Here is a 21,800-nt window from a genome sequence, read left to right as displayed (position 1 = left end):
CGCCCCTCCGCCCCGCCCCTCTCCCGCCCCCCCCCCCCGCCACCAAAAGGCGGCGGAAGAAAACGCCGGAGGCACGCCCCAGCTCGGGGCCAGAGTCCGGTGGAGCCTAGTGCAAAGTCCCAGGGCAAAAAGGGCTCCGGGGCGCGCGCCACTGGTGTTGCGCGCTCGAGGCGCCCTGGCCGGGGGGATGCCCCTGTGCGGGCTCGGCGACTAGCCCGACCGCTTGGTGCATGGCCCAGCTATGGAGGTGGTGGGCGAGACCGAGGCTCTGCAGCGCTTCTTCGAAGGTAAAGGCGAGCGCGGAGCCCGGGCACGTTGCGCAGGTCGGGGAGGAGGGTGAAGCCAGCCCGCTTTCTTCTCAGCTACTCTTGGATTTGCTGGGGGAGGGGGGATTAGCGGCAAGTGAGGACGGCGGGCCCCGCCGCCTCGGGTACCTCAGGTGTGTAGTGGGAAAGGAAGAAACGAGGGGCTTCGAGCGAAGTGGATTTAGACTGACAGTCGCTTTGGAGGCTGAAACGGCGTGGAAGCAGCACTAGGAGGGCTCGCTGAGGGCGATGTCAGAAGGGGAATCCAGATACTCCCGCAAACTCCGCCTCGCGAGTGGCTTTTGGAACGATTCTCTTTCCTCCGTTACCCCCAAGCCCAGCGCGTATCCTCAAAATTGCACGCCTCAGTTCTTTATTTACGGTACTTTCTTCTCGCCCCTTGGCCCTTGGACGAGTGAGAGGAGGGCGAGAGTGACAAACGCCCCCTCCGCCCCCCGCCCCCTCCGCCGACCACCGCTGCCACCGCCATCAAAAAGCGGCGGAAGAAAACGCCGGAGGCCAGCCGCCGCCCCAAAACGAGCCGGCCGAGCTGGCAAAGCATCCGGCAGCATTTGGGCTCGTCCTGCCGGCCCAGCTGTTCCCGAGGGCAAAAAACCCTCTCCCTGGGTCGGCTCTGCAAGGGTTGACTCGAGTATAAGCCGAGGGGGCGTTTTTCAGCACAAAAAACGTGCTGAAAAACTCGGCTTATACTCGAGTATATACGGTAACTCCGAGGTGAAGCAATTAAAAGCTTTTCTGATTTTTTGGTAGTTTTTATCACTTTTTTTTTTCTCTTCAAGAAATGCTCTAATCTGTTCCATGTGGGAAGTTTGTTCTTCGGCCAATGGATTTGGGCGTGTACAAATGGGTCACCTTGAAGCTGGAAGTGGAAGAAATGAGAATCGGGAACTAGTATGTATTCTCATTATTGGATTGGTATGTAGATTGGTATGTGTTGTAAATGTTGTACCTTGATGAACGTATCTTTTCTTTTATGTACACTGAGAGCATATGCACCAAGACAAATTCCTTGTGTGTCCAATCACACTTGGCCAATAAAAATTCTATTCTATTCTATTCTAGACCAACTGTATAATGAGAATGATGTCCTTGGGTGGGAAAAAAAGGGTTTAATAGCAGGTGAATTCAGAGAGAAGGATCTGAGAAATCCCAAGGAATGTGCTGTGGTCTGCCAGCAACCTGCGGAGCTGGCAATGGAGTCGGACAGCGATGAGGCTGAGGTGAGGCCAGGGCCATCGGGGAGTGAGGTGCGAACTCCAGAGCCTCCAGAGCCTAATAGTAGTGAGGCAGAGGAACAGAAGGAGCCTGTTCTTAATGCACACATGAGAAGAGCTGCCAGAAAGCAATAGCAGCTCAAGCACAAAGGACAACTCAGGAGTAGGGCCAAGAGATGATTGGCCCCTCCCACAAACAGACCAGCAACAGCATTTGAGCTTTGACGGAAAACAATGTTGATAGCTGCGTCTTCTGCTTCGTCTACGTCTTGCATTTATTTTTGTGACTTCTGAACATTTGCCAAGAAAGGCCTTTGACAGTTTGCCTAATTGGACCAAGGTTTGCAAGAGAACTGAGGAATTTGTGTTGGGAGGAATTTGTTTTAATTTAGGTGAACTACGCTGGGAATGAAATAATTCTCAGTTGTTTGAATAAAGTTTGTTTGTTTTTTCACAGACGAAGTTTCCTACTAACCTACTTGGGCTTGGGTCACAACAGTATGCTAGGAAATTAAGTTTTTCAAAGAACCAATTAGAAGGTGTTTAGGAAGATGGAGTAGAGTAGAGTAGAATAGAGTAGAGTGGAATAGAATAGAATAGAATAGAATAGAATAGAATAGAATAGAATAGAATAGAATAGAATAGAATAGAATAGAATGAAGAGTAGAACGGAGTAGAGTAGTGTAGAGCAGAGTAGAGTAGAGTAGAGTTCAGACTTAACAGATTAACATAGTGGGAAGGTACCTTGTAGGTCATCTAGTCCAGTCCCCTGCCCAAGCAGGAGACCCTACACCATTTCTGACAAATGGCAGTCCAATCTCTTCTTGAAAGACTCGTGATGCAGCTGGAAACGGTTGGGGTGGGGGGAGGGATTTGCTCTGTTTATTTAGCTTCTGGACTGTTTGGCCGTATTATCCATCAAATGTCGACTGTGCCATTGACAGTTCCACGGGGAAGGGGCACACAGAGGTTTTTATTGAGAAGGGACAATTTACTCAGGAGAAGGGCGGTATAAAAGTTTAATTAAATAAATACTCGCCAGCTTGACTTCCCAGAAAACTGGGACATTGTACCATCGCCACCTGGGCATCGTAACCAGAGAGTCACCTTGTGGCCTGCCGCTTACCTGGTCCTTGTCTGAAGACATGTTGGTTGGCATGGGGTGCGTTTCAGATCCCCCCCACTGGTCATTGACGTTCTCCAGCTGCGTTGGCAATGTCCTTGGCGACTTCCGACCCGTTTCGCAGAAACTGATGAAGGGGGGGGGGGGAAAAACACACAACGACACCCATGAGTCATGAGACTTTAAATAAATAAACCAGGTTCTGAAGTTAACCATGCATTCTTGAGTCCCAATCAACAGCTAGTTGCATCTGCTTGCTGCAAGTAAAGGCAAGCTTTCCGGTCTGTTTGAACACGAGTTCTCACGCAATCAAAAGTTAGAATCAGTCCAGGGCTATACAAAGGAACAAACGGAAACTCTAACCTTCTGCCCAAAATAGAATTATTCCTGGGCTTTTGTGGAGGGCAAAAAGTGAAAAAAATAAAAGAAAGAAAGAAACCAGAAGATGGATAGTTATAAACTGAACTTGCACTGGATATTTGTCGGCTGCCGGAAATCTTCCGTAACATAGTCTCAAACTTTTCTACAAGACATTTTCTGATCAAAAGCCGTTTTGATTCCTGACCATTCCTGGATTCTTGTGGGACTGTTTAATGAGTTTCGGTCCGGCTTGCCAAGGGGAAATTTGACACTCTGGTGTCACACAGGTGTGAAGAGCCCAGTTACAAAAAATAAAAATAAAAATAAAAAAAATCCAGCAATGAAAACTTGTCTACTCGGTAAAAGCTAACAAGTCCCTTCAAATGCCTTGGGTTACTCTAATTGGATCTTGTGGCATTCCTGCAAATAAATACAACGGCTGAGCTTACACCTTAGCTTGGCAGCAGCCAGCTTCCCAGATCATTAAAAAATATGAAAATATTCCTTTCCAGGATAGGAAGGACAATGGGTCTGCGGCAGGGGTGAAATCTACTTACTTTCCCTACCAGTTCGGAAGTGTGTGTGCTGTTGTCACGTGCAATTTTGGACCCTCTGCATATAACATAACATAACAACAGAGTTGGAAGGGACCTTGGAGGCCTTCTAGTCCAACCCCCTGCCCAGGCAGGAAACCCTACACCATCTCAGTCAGATGGTTATCCAACATTTTCTTAAAAATTTCCAGTGTTGGAGCGTTCACAACTTCTGCAGGCAAGTCGTTCCACTTATTAATTGTTCTAACTGTCAGGAAATTTCTCCTTAGTTCTAAGTTGCTTCTTTCCTTGATCAGCTTCCACCCATTGCTTCTTGTTCTACCCTCAGGTGCTTTGGAGAATAGCTTGACTCCCTCTTCTTTGTGGCAACCCCTGAGATATTGGAACACAGCTATCATGTCTCCCCTAGTCCTTCTTTTTATTAAACTAGACATATGTACATGTTAGGTAAAGGTAAAGGTTCCCCTCGCACATATGTGCTAGTCGTTCCCGACTCTAGGGGGCAGTGCTCATCTCCTTTTCAAAGCTGAAGAGCCAGCACTCTCCGAAAATGTCTCCGTGGTCATGCGGCATGACTCAACACCAAAGGCGCACGGAACGCTGTGACCTTCTCACCAAAAGTGGTCCCTATTTTTCTACTTGAATTTTTTACATGCTTTCGAACTGCTAGGCTGGCAGAAGCTGGGACAAGTAACAGGAGCTCACCCTGTTATGCAACACTAGGGATTTGAATTGCTGAACTGCCGACCTTTCGATCGACAAGCTCAGCGTCCTAGCCACTGAGTCACCGCGTCCCAATTAATGTTACTTCCTGGTTTTAATGATATCTGGGCGGGTGGGCGGAGCCTTGTGCTGCTGCCGCTACCAGTTTGCCGAACCATTCACCGCTGCCGCTACAGGTTCACCCGAACCGGTATGAACCGGTAGCATTTCACTCCTGGCGTGGGACTGAATCCACAACCACACGCTGCCTACTAGAAAAATTCCATGCAAAACCACCGATATTCTGCCACCATCAAGGAGAATTCCTCTAACTTTCAGCCTGCTCGCCTTCCATATTTATGAGAGAGCCGCCATACCGCAGAACCGCCACTGCAAACCAAATGTTCTGGTAGTCCTCAACTTACAACGTCCGTTTAAATGACTTCTCAAAGTTATAACTGCATCTCCGTGGTCACATGATCAAAATCCAGACGCTTGGCAACTGGCCCCAGGGTCACGTGCTCCCCTTTTGTGACCTTCCGACAAGCAAAGTTGGATTTCACTTAACAACCAGGTTACAACCGCTTAACTTAACTGCTGAACTTAACAATTCACTTAAGGACTGTGGTAAGAAAGATTGTAAACGGGAGCAAAATTCATTTACCAATGGCCTTGCTTAGCAACAGAAATTTAGGGGCTCAAATTGTGGTCAGAAGACGAGGACTAGCTACGTTAATGAGACAGCTGTCATACTGCAGAACTGCCACCCCAAACTAAATATGTAAGATTTATATTATTCCCCATCCACGTTTGGTTGACAGTTTTGGGGTTCACTCCTGTTAGAGGGCTGGTAGATTGGATCATCAGAGTTCTGCCCCAAATGAAGAGAGGTTTCTATCCTTCCAATTTTCCTTTTTTTTTTTTTTAGAAATCCCTTCTTTTTTAATGTTTTTTTAATTTTTAAATATATATAAATATTAAATACATGAACAGTGTGGCATCTGGGCATCATTAATTTTGATGCCAAATAATAGTGATGAGACTAACAATTTTGTTAGCCTTCATTACATTAATCATACTCACATCATTAATAGTAACGTTGTACACAATACAGTCATCTTTCAATGTCTAGTCCTTTCATCTACACACGGATTTTAACATAGTATATAGAAATAGGCATAATAATATTTTTCCTTAATATCACAAATCTTATATTGGTAGGTACCTTCTGGTCTTTCCTCTCCCTTGCCAAGTTCAGCCGTTTGACTCTAAGGAAGCTAAAATTTCTAGATTGTTTCAGCAGGCTAAAGTAATGTAAAGTAAGGGCCGCGGTGTGGCTCACGCTGTAAGAAGCCTGTTATTAAAACACAGCTGCCTGCAATTACTGCAGGTTCTAGTCCCACCAGGTCCAAGGTTGACTCAGCCTTCCATCCTTTATAAGGTAGGTAAAATGATGACCCAGATTGTTGGGGGGGCAATAAGTTGACTTTGTAAATATACAAATAGAATGAGACTATTGCCTTACACACTGTAAGCCGCCCTGAGTCTTCGGAGAAGGGCGGGATATAAATGTAAATAAATAAATAATAAATAAATAATGTCCTCTATAAAGGTAAAAGTTCCCCTCGCACATACGTGCTAGTCGTTCCTGACTCTAGGGGGCGCTGCTCCTCTCCATTTCAAAGCCAAGGAGCCAGTGCTGTCCGAAGACGTCTCCGTGGTCATGTGGCTGGCATGACTCAATGCTGAAGGCGCACGGAACGCTGTTCCCTTCCCACCAAAGGTAACAAAGGTGGTCCCTATTTTTCTACTTGCATTTTTTACCTGCTTTCGAATTGCTAGGTTGGCAGAAGCTGAGACAAGTAACGGGACCTCACTCCGTTATGCGGCACTAGGGATTCGAACCGCTGATCTGCCGATGTTTTGATCGACAAGGTCAGCATCTTAGCTACTGAGCCACTGCGTCCCTGATTGTATTTTGGGCAAATAAAGAGGCCTCTCACAGGTTTACCATTCTAGTTCACCCTGTTTTTCTAAAGGTTATGTGCAGGACATCAATACAATGCAGGGAAGGGACTCAGCCCAGCGGCAGACAATTGAAATGTCGTAACAGCTCACAAATCTATTTTTTTCTCTCAAAATCAAACAGGAAACCAAACTCCTTAAAATAATAATTATTCGTCACTTGGAGTGGAGGAATTATTCCCCGCTCTAGAGAGCAACACATAGAAAAAACAGGGATAGAGAAATTACCAAGGATCCTATTTCAGGGGGAAAAAAATAGAGCTGTTATCTCTCTGGGCAAAGACCCCCCCCACCCCCTCAACTCCAAAATCCATCAGGTCCCCACCTTGGCTGTTCTCCAGGGCTTGGGTTAAAGGGGTGGCAGCTGCTTTTACTGTTATGGCCTGCCAGCGGCCAGCAGAGCTGGCAGCAGATTCAGACAGTGAGGATGTTGGGGAGGAATATGGGCCAGTCCTGGAGTCTGGGGAAGGCTCTGATGAGGGCTCTGCATCAGAGGCAGAGAGAGGGCCAGGGCCCTATGCCAGTTATCAGCCGCCTTTGGAGTCAGACATCAGTGAGGCAGATGAACAGCTGGAGCCTGTTCCTAGTGTGCTCATGCGCAGACTTGCCAGCCAAAAGGAACAGCTAAAGAACAAGGGTCGACTTGGGAGTAAGGCCACAGGTGGACGATGAAAGGCCTCTCCCAGAGGGAATAAAAGAGGAGCAAAAGGGGAGTGGAGTTTGCAGGAGGCAATTAGTTCGCTTAATTGGTTCGTGACTCCTTGCCAAGTTTTGAAGATATAGGCCTGGCAGCTTTCCAAGTCAGATAAGGTCTGTGACTGTAAATTCACCCTTCAAAGACTTTGCTGGATGTGAATGAGAGGAATTCACAGTAACTTAATAAAAAGGGTTTTTTGTCGGGGTAAGGAGTCTGCTTCATGCTCTTGGGAAGCCTAGGTCAGAGCATTTACTGAGAAGCAGTATAGTGGTTAAGGCGACAGGCTGGAAACTGGGAGATAAGGAGTTCTAGTCCTGCTTTAGGTAGGAATTCAGCTGGGTGGCCTTAGGGTGATCTTTCTCTCTCAGCCCCAGGAAGAAGAAGAAAGGGGTGGCAGCTGCTTTTACTGTTATGGCCTGCCAGCGGCCAGCAGAGCTGGCAGCAGATTCAGACAGTGAGGATGTTGGGGAGGAATATGGGCCAGTCCTGGAGTCTGGGGAAGGCTCTGATGAGGGCTCTGCATCAGAGGCAGAGAGAGGGCCAGGGCCCTATGCCAGTTATCAGCCGCCTTTGGAGTCAGACATCAGTGAGGCAGATGAACAGCTGGAGCCTGTTCCTAGTGTGCTCATGCGCAGACTTGCCAGCCAAAAGGAACAGCTAAAGAACAAGGGTCGACTTGGGAGTAAGGCCACAGGTGGACGATGAAAGGCCTCTCCCAGAGGGAATAAAAGAGGAGCAAAAGGGGAGTGGAGTTTGCAGGAGGCAATTAGTTCGCTTAATTGGTTCGTGACTCCTTGCCAAGTTTTGAAGATATAGGCCTGGCAGCTTTCCAAGTCAGATAAGGTCTGTGACTGTAAATTCACCCTTCAAAGACTTTGCTGGATGTGAATGAGAGGAATTCACAGTAACTTAATAAAAAGGGTTTTTTGTCGGGGTAAGGAGTCTGCTTCATGCTCTTGGGAAGCCTAGGTCAGAGCATTTACTGAGAAGCAGTATAGTGGTTAAGGCGACAGGCTGGAAACTGGGAGATAAGGAGTTCTAGTCCTGCTTTAGGTAGGAATTCAGCTGGGTGGCCTTAGGGTGATCTTTCTCTCTCAGCCCCAGGAAGAAGAAGAAAGGGGGGGGGGTGGCGGCCAACCATTTCAGAGAATCTTGTGAGAAAAAGTGCAGGGACTTATCTGGGTAGTTGTCAGGAGTCAATACTGTCCCGAAGATGCACGCACAGATAGATGCACACATATCCAAAGTCATTGTTGAGTTACGCAGCCTCCAATTTCTCCAATATTTTTTTTTAAATGATCTGTCCCTCTCCGCAGTCCGGGAGACATGAGCGATCACTTAATTAGCCGGCAACTATCAGCTCTGGCAGCAAACTAGCCAGCGTCTGCCAAGTGTCTCTGTTATCTCTCTTGATGCCGATGAGTCAGCCAGGAAACCAGGAACAAACAGGACTTCAGCTCTAATTCTCCCTCTAAGCGGTTGATTTGCTTGCCACGAAGTGGTATAGCAGCCCTTGCTGCTTTTATATCCTGTGGGGTGTGGCTCCATGACTCAGCACTTCCTAGGCTTGCCCCACCCCTGCTTCTGTTGTTCCCGCCTCTCCTGCCTACGAAACCTAGGATCCAGCCAGGCCTGATTGCCATCAGCTGGGTTTGGAGGCGTGGCCTGGGGTGGGAAGAGTCAGTGGACGGAGGCCTCGTTATCTCCTCCACCTGGCCTGCCTCTGGCTCCTGGAGCTGAGCCAGGAGAGCCGGTGCTCCAGAGGTAAGTCCTGATGGCCCTTCCCCCTCACTTTCCGAGTCATTTTCTGGCAGGAGACCCGGCTCAGGGGACGCAGACACAACAAAAAATTAGAACTTAGAATAGAATACAAAATACAGAATGGAATTAAATATAATAGGAAATATAGAATAGAATAGACTGGAATAGACAAGACAAGAATGCAATGCAGTGCAGTGCAGTGCAGTGCAATGCAATACAATACAATGCAGTTGAAAATATAGAATGGGATGGGATGGGATGGGATGGAATAGAATAGAATAGAATAGAATAGAATAGAATAGAATAGAATAGAATAGAATAGAATAGAATAGAATAGAATAGAATCAGGAACCGATGTTGTTTCTTAGTAGTTGCTTTTATTCCTAATGGATAAATACATCCATCATTCTATATGTATTTTAAATACAAGCAACGTGACTTAGGTGTACTGTTTAACCATTTGTACATCATTTCCAGAATGCTGTGACCGTTAAAGGTACTTAAGGATCCACCTAGCTTTACGGCTAGTTCCACAATCTTGAAGTCGCAATTGAAAGAAGAAAGAAAGAAAGAAAGAAAGAAAGAAAGAAAGAAAGAAAGAAAGAAAGAAAGAAAGAAAGAGAAAGAAAGAACCATATTTTATTTTGCAGTTTTGCTTTCACAGCTCACAAAATACGGAGCGCTCACTGAACTGCAAAATAATCCGGCGAATATATGATGACTTCAAAAGCAGATGTACCCTCGCTTCAGCATTGAAAGATATTTAATTCTTCTGCCATTAAAGTGACGGTCTCCATGATGGGATTTATTCCCGTGTATTTACAAGAATACATCAAATGATTCGCCCAAAAGGGAGCTGTTTCTCTTTCATTATATCAGTATTGTGCCTGCCTACTGAGACTCGCACATACGCACACAAACGCACTCGCCAAGCAAAACTAAACTCTACAATGCAGGCACAAAGGCTTGTGTCCTCCCAGGGTGTTCATTGTCTACTTTTAAGAATAAGTACATCACAGGTGGAAGTAGGGTTTATTTTTTTTAACAAAAAAAAAAAAGAAAAAAATTCTCATGGCTGAGCGGTTGTATCAAAGCCATTTTAATCAAACAAAAAAAGTTTTATTTATTGGATTTTTTTTAAAAAAAAATTCAGAACGGCCAAGGAACAGAACAATAAATCAGGAAGTGACCGCTTCAGACCTTATTATTCTGCAACCCAACAAGACAGATACAGACTTCAGAGGATAATTAGAACTGCAGAAAAAAACTATGGCTACTAACCTGCCTTCCATTGTGGACCTGTATACTGCACGAGTTAAAAAGAGGGCTGTGAAAATATCTACAGATCCCTCGCATCCTGGACATAAACTGTTTCAACTCCTACCCTCAAAACGACGCTATAGAGCACTGCACATCAGAACAACTAGACACAAGAACAGTTTCTTCCCGAATGCCATCACTCTGTTAAACAAATAATTCCCTCAACACTGTCAAACTATTCACTAAGCCTGCACTACTATTAATCTTCTTATCGTTCCCGCCACCCATCTCCTCCCACTTATGACTGTACAACTGTAACTTTGTTGCTTGTATCCTTACGATTTATATTGATATTGTCTGTTTTCTGACTGCTTATTTGTACCCTATGACTATCATTAAGTGTTGTACCTTATGATTCTTGATGAACGTATCTTTTCTTTTATGTACGCTGAGAGCATATGCACCAAAGACAAATTCCTTGTGTGTCCAATCAAACTTGGCGATAAAAAAAATTCAGAACGGCCAAGGAACAGAACAATAAATCAGGAAGTGACCGCTTCAGACCTTATTATTCTGCAACCCAACAAGACAGATACAGACTTCAGAGGATAATTAGAACTGCAGAAAAAAACTATGGCTACTAACCTGCCTTCCATTGTGGACCTGTATACTGCACGAGTTAAAAAGAGGGCTGTGAAAATATCTACAGATCCCTCGCATCCTGGACATAAACTGTTTCAACTCCTACCCTCAAAACGACGCTATAGAGCACTGCACATCAGAACAACTAGACACAAGAACAGTTTCTTCCCGAATGCCATCACTCTGTTAAACAAATAATTCCCTCAACACTGTCAAACTATTCACTAAGCCTGCACTACTATTAATCTTCTTATCGTTCCCGCCACCCATCTCCTCCCACTTATGACTGTACAACTGTAACTTTGTTGCTTGTATCCTTACGATTTATATTGATATTGTCTGTTTTCTGACTGCTTATTTGTACCCTATGACTATCATTAAGTGTTGTACCTTATGATTCTTGATGAACGTATCTTTTCTTTTATGTACGCTGAGAGCATATGCACCAAAGACAAATTCCTTGTGTGTCCAATCAAACTTGGCCGATAAAAAAAAATTCTATTCTATCTATTCTATTATTTCTGTGACACCCCTTGTTTCTTTGATACAAGAAACCACAGGGGGACAATACTATTGATTAACTTTACAGAATGGTTGCGAAGAGCAAACCTGAGAGTGTAGTAAGCAGTTTGGAACATAATTAAAACACACACAAAATGCTAAATTAGCATCGTCATGGCACTAGTCAGAATCAATAAAATAACTCAAGCTGTGCAGTGCTTTGGATTCCAGTCTGAAAAAAAAAGTGGTTTTGGAGTGTGTGGGAGTACGAATGGAGCATCTGTTACAACTCATTAAAGCGGCTGCATCTGTTTCTAGGCATGGTAAAATTCTGAAAACAGATGCAGCTTTAATGAGTCACTGGCAGGTGTTGCATTCTTGCTCCTCTATACTCTGAAGCAGTAATTTGGAACGAAATCCAAAGCAAAGCAAATTTCGGTCAATTATATGTCTTTTATAGTCTCTCTTAATGAGTGCATTCACATAACCAACCGAACCAAGTGAATCTATATCATTTGGGGTGTCAGCCCTCTAAGTAGAACCAAACCAGGGAATGAAATCCACAGGAAGCTTATAAAAAAAACTTTTTAAAATTATACAGATTAACAGAGTTGGAAGGGACCTTGTAGGTCATCTAGTCCAACCCTCTGCCCAAGCAGGAGACCCTACACCATTTCTGACAGATGACAGTCCAGTCTCTTCTAAAAGCTTTCAGTGATGAAGCTCCCACAACTTCTGAAGGCAACTTCTGTTCCATGGGTTGATTGCTCTCACTGTCAGAAAATGTCTCTTTATTTCCAGGTTGAATCTCTCCTGGTTCAGTTTCCATCCATTATTCCTTGTCTGGCCTTCGGGTGCTTTGGAAAATAGCCTGATCCCCTTCCTCCTCTCTGTGGCAGCTCCTCAAATATTGGAAGATGCTGTCATGTCTCCCGTGGACCTTCTCTCCACCAAACTAGCCATGCCCAGTTCCTGCAACCGTTCATTATAGGTTTTAGCCTCCAGTCCCCTAATCATCTTTGTTGCTCTTCTCTCCACTCTTTCTAGAGTCTCAATATCTTTTTTTTATAGTGTGGTGACCAAAACTGGATGCAGTATTCTAGGTGTGGTCTCCACATCTTTTTTTATATGTAGTCTCCACATCTTTTTTTATAGTGTAGTGATTGATATTGATATACCCAATATTGATATTGGGCATAATAACAGAATCTTTCAAGCCTAATTTGTGCTGCTCCTCCTCATACTCCAGTGAACCAACGAACTGACCTACTTCTGAATTATATTTCATTGCCCTGGATTGAAAAAGAAACATTTCAACCTGGTGTGACCTAGGCCCAAGTAGTTATTACCAGACACAATCAGTCCTAAACAAACATATTTTATTAGAACAGCTGAGAATTACTTCATGCTCATCTTAGTCCAAATTAAGTCCAAAACAAAGTCCTTCAGAAAAAGTCCTTTGGCCTTATCACAAACCTTTATCTTTTTTGGCACCTTGCCAAAGGCTTTTCTTGGCAAAGCCCCACGAAGTTCAGAAACAAGAGATGCTGACTAGAAACAAATGTAGCAATGTTGCTTTCCTACAAAGAGCCCAAGAGCCGTTGCTGCTCTTTTAAGCCTTATGGGAGGGGCTAATCATCTCCTGGCCTTACTCCTGAGTCATCCTTTTTGCTTTAGCTGCTCTTGCCTTCTGGCAGGTCTTTGCATGCATGCACTAGGAACAGGCTCCTTCTGCCTCTCTGCTGTCCGACTCTGGAGGCTCCAGAGTCCATGCATTGCTCCCAGATGGCCCTGGCCCCATCTCTGCCTCCGACGCAGAGCCCTCGTCGGGGCCTTCCTCTGACTCCAGGACTGACCCATGGTCCTCCCCAGCCTCCTCACTGTCCGACTGCGCTGTTAGCTCCGCGGACTGCTGGCGGACCACAACACAACCACCTGTTTAGGCAACAGTTCTTGCATTTTCTTCCAAGGCCGTCTTCCCTCCTCTGTACATGATGCAAGTGGGATTTAGTAAGTTTCCCAGGTTACGCGAAGAAGCTCATAAAATCAGTAAGATGCCTTTGTTTAGATGTGGGTTTAGGTCTAATGTGAAGTTGGACCCACAATAAATCTTAATGTAGTGGTCAGTTAAAAAGAAAATAGTCCATCAGATCCAAAGCTTAATCTCTACCCAAGGCCCATTAGATCTCTACCAGCAGATTATGAAAATTGAAACAAGAGTCACCGTGTGAGTGAGATGGGAAGGAGGTCCCTAAATTTGATAGATAAATTTTAAAAAAAGCACTCTCCATATTGGCTTAAAAGTTGTAGATTTGTCTAGCTGGCCACTGAATTCCACACCCAGTAAAACTGCTCCCTTTCAGCCAATTTCATCTATCTAACATTACGGCTACCAACTCTCAACCCCGTCGCACAATTTTGCGGAATTACAACCCACATCAATTTTGACCATGGGCCGTGATGATAATCAGTGGTGATAATCAAATTTTTTTACTACTGGTTCTGTAGGTATGGCTTGGTGGGCGTGGCAGGAGAAGGATACTGTAAAATCTTGATTCCCATCACACTCCAGGGGAAGGTTACTGCAAAATCCCCATTTCCTCCCGATCAGCTGGGACTTGGGAGGCGGAGAATAGATGGGGGGCGGGGCCAGTCAGAATTTTTACTACCAGTTCTCCGAACTACTCAAAAGTTCCGCTACCGGTTCTCCAGAACTGGTCAGAACCCGCTGAAACCCACCTCTGATGATAATACCTCTAGTTCAAATGCTAGGGATAGAAACTTGAGAGCTATTGTAACTGAGCAGTAGTTTGGACTACTAGTTAGTAAAAGTGAAATGAACCGAAATACAGGATCCCTCAATTATGCTCACACAGAGAGGGACTCCTTAGGGTGCCATCCGCCAAGCAATGTCGGCTGGCGGCGCCCAGGGGAAGAGCCTTCTCTGTGGGGGCTCCTACTCTCTGGAACAAACTTCCCCCTGGATTTCGGCAATTGCCAGACCTTCAGACCTTTCGCCGCGAGCTGAAGACGTATTTATTTACTCGCGCGGGGTTGGCTTAAATTTTAAATTCTAAATTTTAATTTTTTGGATGTATTTTAATGGGTTTTAAATTTTTAATATGTTTTAAATTTTTGCCCAATTTTATAATAAGTTTTTTAACTGTTTATTTTAAATTGTATTTGTTACTGTTTTTATTTCTGGCTGTACACTGCCCTGAGTCCTTCGGGAGAAGGGCGGTATAAAAATCTAATAATTAATAATAATAATAATAATAATTACCTGTAAAAGACAAAAAGTGTGCTTTCGAAAGAATAAATCAGTCTAAACTTTCAGCTCTCTGAAATAAAGGGCTGACCTTTATAATAAAGGATGGGCGATAAGCTGTACTTAAATATGCTATGTGAAGAAAGCCTAGATCATTGATGGTGAACCTATGGCAGGTGTGCCACAGGTGGCACACGCAGAGCCCTCTCTGTGGGGCACCCCAGCTGTCACCCCACATGCGCACGTACCTCCCACCAGCCAGCTGGTCTTCGGGTCTCTGCCGCGCATGCACAGGGCACATGTGGAGGACATGCGCACACATGTTGCAGGGGGGCGGGGCGCATGCACGGGAGCGCTCACATTGCATTTTGGGAGCGCGTGCAGATGCGTGCCCTTTTTTGGGCCTGGAAAGCCTCCTGCACCAACCTGGAAGCCAAAAATGGGCAAGGGATGGGACGCATGTGTGTGTGTGTGGGGGGGCTTGCATTGCATTTTGCTGTTTCGCATGCGCACTTTGGGCAACTCGGCACCAAAAAGGTATAAGGTATAAAAAGGTATAAGGGGCGTGCGTAAGTGCACAAAAGTGCCTACCGTTCCTGTCCTATTGTTTCCTTTCAATATATGTTCCTGTATATAATGTTATGACAAAATAAAAATAAAAAAATAGGTTCGCCATCCCTGCCCTAGATAAATTATCATGCAAAAGTTTCCCTTTTGAAGCTAGGTTATGCGGCATTTGGGGTATGCTTGGATCTCCTTCAGAGGTTTTCTGGTCTCCCTCCTTGGACGGAGAACAGGAAGTACCACAAAGGTGTGCTTCAAAGCCAGGTGTTTCAACCAAGGTATTCTAACCGCAGAGATTATCTCTCACATTTTTTTTATAAAAACAACAACAAAAAAAAATGTGGAGGAAGTAATGGTTTTCATAGCTTGGGTTTTTTTTAAATAGCTATTATAAAATCAGATAAAGAGCAGAAAACCCAACTCACAATTAAATCGCCAGCCAAGGACAATGTGGCCCAGGCTAAAGATAAATTAGACAATGGTGGTTCCGTGATGTGGGGGTAAGCGGATGAAAGAAATTGGAAGGGGAACATTCCACAGCATTAAAAAAAAAAAGAAAAGACTATTTTATTGGGCAGAGAAAAGGTTGCTTCTACAGGTATCCCTCGAATTAACAACAGCTGGTTTAGTGAAGAAGTTTGGACGGCACTGAAAAAAAGTGACTTATGGCCATTTTTCACACTTATGACTGCAGCATCTTTATGGTCAGGTGATCAGAATTTGGATGCTTGTCAACTGACTCGTATTTACGACGGTTGCGGTGTCCCCAGGGTCACGCGGTCCCCTTTTGCGACCTTCCGACGAGCAAAGTCAATGGGGAGGAAGCCAGATACACTGAACTAGAGGTGGGTTTCAGCAGGTTCTGACCAGTTCTGGAGAACCGGTAGCGGAAATTTTGAGTAGTTCGGAGAACCGGTAGTAAAAATTCTGACTGGCCCCGCCCCCATCTATTCTCTGCCTCCCTAGTCCCGGCTGATCGGGAGGAAATGGGGATTTTGCAGTATCCTTCCTCTGGAGTGGGGAGGGAATGGGGATTTTGCAGTATCGTTCCCCTGCCATGCCCACCAAGCCACGCCAACCAAGCCACGCCTACAGAACCGGTAGTAAAAATTGTTGACACCCACCACTGCGCTGAACAGCCGTGTTCCTAACTTAACAGCTGCAATGATTCATTTTACAACAGTGGCAAGAAAGGTTGTAAAACAGGGGGAAGTTCACTTTTAACTGTTGGCTTAGCAACGTACATTTTGGGCTCAGTTGTGTTCGTAAGACTTCCTGCAATGTTTTCAAAGTGTTCCTTAGCATATGCAGACTGCAAGGTTGCCCACACAGAACTCTAACCTGGTGGTCAGGCATGACTAGAAGGCAAAGAAGGGGAAAAGCTGCTTTTCGCCCTCCCCAGACTCCTAGAAAGGCTCTGGTGAGAGAGCCTGGTGAGAGAGATAGCCTGGCTATCGCATGCCAGGAGTGGGGGGAGTGTGTGTGTGTGGGGTCGCATGTGCATGTGCGGGGGTGGGGCACATAGAATTATGGGTGTAGGCACACACACACACATGTCTCCCCTCCTCCTGGCATGCAATAGCAAAAAGGTTAGCCATCACTGTTCTAGACTCTTCAACTGGCTGCGATTTTAGGCACTGGAGTTCCAATGGCTGGGGAACATCGCTCTATAGCACATCACTGTTTGTCAACCACAGCAACTTTAAGATGGATGGACCCTGAGTCCTAGAATTCCTACTGGCTGGTGAAGTCCATCTTAAAGTTGTTTGAAGTTGAGAAACTAGATCAAAGGGCCAGGCCTGAAGTCATCACATTTTTGGAAACTTAATGCCCCATGTACCATGTGTCCAGTGGTGAGATTCAGCCAGTTCGCACCACTTTGGGAGAACCGGTTGTTAACTTTCTGAGCAGTTTGGCAAAGAACTGTTGAAACTGATTTCTTGTTGAAAGAAATCATTAGGGCAGAGAACCGGTTGTTAATTTACTTGAATCCCACGACTGCATGTGTCATCCAAAATTAGTTTTCTTGCTCCGCTTAAATTCGGGGATCATGTACTTGAACGCACTCAACTTTTCAAATTTGCAGGAATACAGAATGCAATGGGGCTTTATTGCTTGATCTTTAGCCCTAGGCAAAGCCTATGAGCTTTGCCTAGGGCTAAATGCTAGCTCGGCCTCAAAAGAGCTGAGAAGTCAAGACAAAGTGCAAAAGAGTTTATTTGCGTTGCAAACTGAATGAAACCGGTTACTAAGCAAGTCAAATCTCAACCTAGCAGCATCTAGTCAAGCTAACCTGCATTCAGTTTTGGTCACCATGATGTAAAAAAGATGTTGAGATGCTAGAAAGAGTACAGAGAAGAGCAACAAAGATGATTAGGGGACTGGAGGCTAAAACATATGAAACATATGAAAACATATGAAGAACGGTTGCAGGAACTTGGTATGTCTAGTTTAATGAAAAGAAGGATTAGGGGTGACATGATAGCAGTCTTCCAATATCTCAGGGGCTGCCCCAAAGAAGAGGGGGTCAAACTATTCTCCAAAGCACCTGAGGGTAGAACAAGAAGCGATGGGTGGAAACTAATCAAGGAGAGAAGCAACTTAGAACTAAGGAGAAATTTCCTGACAGTTAGAACAATTAATAAGTGGAACAACTTGCCTGCAGAAGTTGTGAATGCTCCAACACCGGAAAAATTTAAGAAAATGTTGGATAACCATTTGTTTGAAATGGTGTAGGGTTTCCTGCCTGGGCAGGGGGTTGGACTAGAAGACCTCCAAGGTCCCTTCCAACTCTGTTATTATTATTACTAACCTGGTCAAAGCTCTCACATTTCACAGCGAATAAAGAAGGGAAGCGTGACAAAAATACGCACTAGCCATTGCTGTATGTAAACAAACAAACTTTGTTGGAAGGTGCCTTTAAGTCTTAGCAATCAAGAGCGTATTTGGAAATGACTCAGATATAAGTTGGAGTATAAATAGAAGAGGACCTTGTAACTTCGAACAGTTGCTAAACCAAGGGTTGTAAGTCGAGGACTTGTGTGTGTAAAATGGGTCAAGTGACTGGGGTTTAGATGTTTTCACATCAATGACTAGGTAGAGTTGAATTAATCCAGGACGTGACAGAGTCCGCTGTGGATTAATGCAATCCTCAGTTGTTAATTGGCTGGATCAGCTAACTCATTTTTTGCTGTTGTCTCAATATGCTAACCCATCCCTGACCTAAATGTGGAAACAGACCTTCTGTTTCTTTTAAAGCTGGCTGACCACAAAGCGCCCACCACTTCGATTCCTCAGTACTTGTTATAATCAAAGCCCCTGACATCCATCATCAACAAATACACTTAGGGTACAGATTTCCTTACAAAACTGAGTACAGATTTTCTGGCCCAATTTAGTCCAATTTAATTTAATTTTTAAAAGGGCTCAGCGGCTAGGATGCTGAGCTTGTGGATCGGCAATTCAGTGGTTCGAATGAGCTCCCATGACTTGTCCCAGCTTCTGCCAACCTAGTAGTTTGAAAGCACGTTAAAAAAATGCAAGTAGAAAAATAGGGACCATCTTTGGTGGGAAGGGAACGGCGTTCTGTGCGCCTTTGGCGTTGAGTCATGCTGGCCGCATGACCATGGAGACGTCTTCGGACAGCACTGGCTCTTCGGCTTTGAAACGGAGATGAGCACCGCCCCCTAGAGTCGGCAACGACTAGCACATATGTGCAAGGGGAACCTTTACCTTTACCTTTTAACTTTTACATTTCACCATCCTGCTACATTCACACATGCTAAACCTGATGTGTGTTAAGTTCAAGTCGTTTCTTTCTTCTTGACGGTTTTTGTAATGTTTCCTTACTGTAGGTGCTGGGTTTTATTTTTTTTTAATGAATCGAGACCACTCCAACTGAATTGTAACTGGTGTGCAGCTACTTAAGGGTGACATGGAGGATGATAATTGATTCTTAACAGTGGTGGGTTACCTCCGGTTCGGACCGGTTCTATAGTACCTGTTATGTCCCATCCTCATCGCCAGTGGAATGTGTGGGTCGAAACACAGGCGAGGAGCCAAACTTCCAGCAGCAAATGTTTTTATTAAGATAAGGACTCCGAATAAACCAACATACAGTTTCCGGATAACAGTGCCTTTTAAAGGGAAGCTGTCAGCTTTTAACCAATAGCTTTAAAATATGTCCCACACGTGTGTGGAAGAGGAAAAACCTCTGCTCACGCCTGCGTGGACATTACAGAACCGGTAGTAAAACCAGTGGGAGGCTCCGCCCATTGACCCGGATGTCATCAAAAGCTATCTGCACATGCGCAGAATCTTCTGCGCATGAACAGAAAAGCATGTGCATGAGCGGAGCATGTAGTAGAACCCACCTCTGATTCTTAACCAACAGATTGCTTTTGATGATGTTCGGGTCAGTGGGCGGACCCTCCTGCCGGTTTTACTACCGGTTCTATAGAACTGGTCCGAACCGGGGGCAACCCACCACTGTTCCTAACCTGCAAAGCACCATTCTCCACCGAGGTTCCCCCCCCCATTAAACTCTAGAGGCAGCAATATTTCCATTCTATTCTTCCTCTATGAAAAAAAAAAACCAAACCAGGAAATCCCCGGGAGTTATAAGATAAAAAGCGGCCTGAACTTCACAGCTCAGAGGGAGGTTTAACTGTTGACTAATTTTCCTTTTTGAAACCAGCCTACAGCTCCACAATGCGCACCTCCATTTATTGGAAAGTTCTTGACAAGGTGCTTTTGTATGCAATAATCTTTTAAGAGCTTATCTTGTTCCTGTGCAGGCCATTCTAACTCCCTTTCTAGGGCATGGAAAAGCCTTAATTTGCCTCAAGCAACATTAACATGTTCTGCTTCTATGTTTGAACTTAGATTGGCTTCTCAAGAAGCCACCTCCTCACTAGCATCGCTCTTGCGTGTGTATTTGCACCCTTTGCCTAAAACACACAATTATCCAAAGGCAGGTATGTGGGTATATTACAATTTTTCAAACTTTATTTATTAGCCCTTATTATTGCAATGGAATAGAATAGAATATTTGTGAAAATCAAGACAAAAGCAAGTAATTCTTATAGGCGGTCTCCTTTGCTTGTCTTTCCCTCCATCCTTACGAAACAGAGAGACTGAAGAGGAAGAGATTTCAAGAGAGTAACCCTATTTGCTCTTCCGCATACTGAAATTAGTTCAACTTCACCTGCAGCAGACAAAGGTCAAGCACAGGTGAGGTTGCCTACAGAAATTGTTTTTTTTCTTCTTCTCATCTTCCCGTCTCCTCATTGCAGAGTGGAGAGATTGGAGGGAAAGGGATTTCAAGAGAGTAAGCATAGCACGCTTTGCATAGCATGCCAGCGACTCCCGACCCTGGATTATGGCATGGTTACATTTTCTTCTGATGAGCGGAATACAATAAGTAGGCACTTGAGGCTTCCAAAGGGCAAGGGAGTTAGAAGTGGTGAAAAGATAAACAAAAGAAGTTAAAATGGAGTCTGTTTTTGTATGTGTGTGTGGGAAGGAACAGATGTAGTTCCCCTCTCTTTTTTGCACTCTTAATGAAAAGATGCCATAAAACCGTATGGCGAACCTATGGAACGCGTGGCCATAGTGGCACATGGAGCCATGTCACCTGGCATGTGCAGTGTCACCCGTTCCTCTTCTGGGTTTCTGGCATGCGTGCACGCCCGATGATCAGCTGGCCTTTGTGTGCGGCAGTGCTGGAAACTGGAAGAGCTGGTCTTCCATTTTCCGGCATGAGCATGCGTGCCAGCCAGCTTACATCGCGTGCGCAAGCGTGGCAGTAACTGGAAGATTTGCTTGCGTGCGCGCTGGCCGGCATGTGCGCAAACAGGAAGTCTCTTATCCAGCACGCACATGCCCCCTGGGCAGCTCCTCTTCCTGTTTGCAGCCCTGACGAGCGTGCACAGGATTGGACCTTAACAAAATGGCTGCATGTTGAAGACACACTTAATCCAGGAATAAAAAAAAATAAAGCTTTCTTTGTCTAATTGTGTCCAATTCTAAGGAATGTTTCTTGGCTGAGGGAACCAGCATTATCCGAAGACATTTTCCATGGTCATGTGGCCAACATGGCTATATGCCAAAGGCTCACAAAACGCTGTTACCTTCCCACTGAAGTGGTACCTATTTACCTGCTCGCATTTTTATGCTTTCAGACTGCTAGGTGAGCAGGAGCTGGAGCAGGGAACAGGAGCTCACCCCTGGGTCTCAAACCCAAGCTGTCAGCTTTCCGGCTGAAAAGTTCAGTATCTTTAACCGCTGAGCTGTTGCACCCCAAAGTCCAGGAATAAGACACCCCAACCCCCCGCCAAAAAAAAAAAGAGAGAAGAAAACAGAACCTCTCCTTTTTCCTCGCCCAGACACATGTTTATAATTAATAATCCGAAACGTACCAAGCACAAACCGAACACTTCCTACTCAGGAACGCAAGACCATCATGTTGAAACATAATATGCTCATGTAATCAGCAACAGGGGGTGAGGTGTTTTTTTTTTCCCCTCCAAGAATTCCAAATGCTACGCTAATTTCCAGAAGTAAGCAACAAGTATGTACTTGTTAAGGCCGCTGCTCAGAAGTTTAGTCGGAGTTCAAAAAGAAAAGAAAAACAGACCCCGAGATAACAAGATACCATACGAAGGAACAGTTCATTTCACAAGAGCTCCAGGGTCGGCTCTGTCTGTCCTTCCAATTAATCCCACATCCAGAACACCGGTTTACAAATTGAAAATATTTTCGCAAATACCTTGCGGCCCACGCCTTATTCGTAGCTGTTTGAC

General features: G+C 45.0%; 1 protein-coding gene across 1 annotated transcript in view; it reads right to left on the bottom strand.

Annotated features, from left to right (window-relative positions):
- Positions 1-21,800, bottom strand: part of NOS1 (nitric oxide synthase 1) — a 151,520-nt gene that overhangs the window by 71,839 nt on the left and 57,881 nt on the right. The window contains exon 3 of the mRNA XM_058158245.1: positions 2,667-2,790. Within this exon, the coding sequence (XP_058014228.1) occupies positions 2,667-2,790 (124 nt within the window). The remainder of the gene's footprint in view (positions 1-2,666; positions 2,791-21,800) is intronic.

The sequence above is a fragment of the Ahaetulla prasina genome, chromosome 15, assembly GCF_028640845.1.
Source record: "Ahaetulla prasina isolate Xishuangbanna chromosome 15, ASM2864084v1, whole genome shotgun sequence".
In the NCBI taxonomy this organism is placed as follows: domain Eukaryota; kingdom Metazoa; phylum Chordata; class Lepidosauria; order Squamata; family Colubridae; genus Ahaetulla; species Ahaetulla prasina.
Note: the sequence above shows the minus strand (reverse complement) of the source record. Positions and strands in the feature narration are given on the sequence as shown.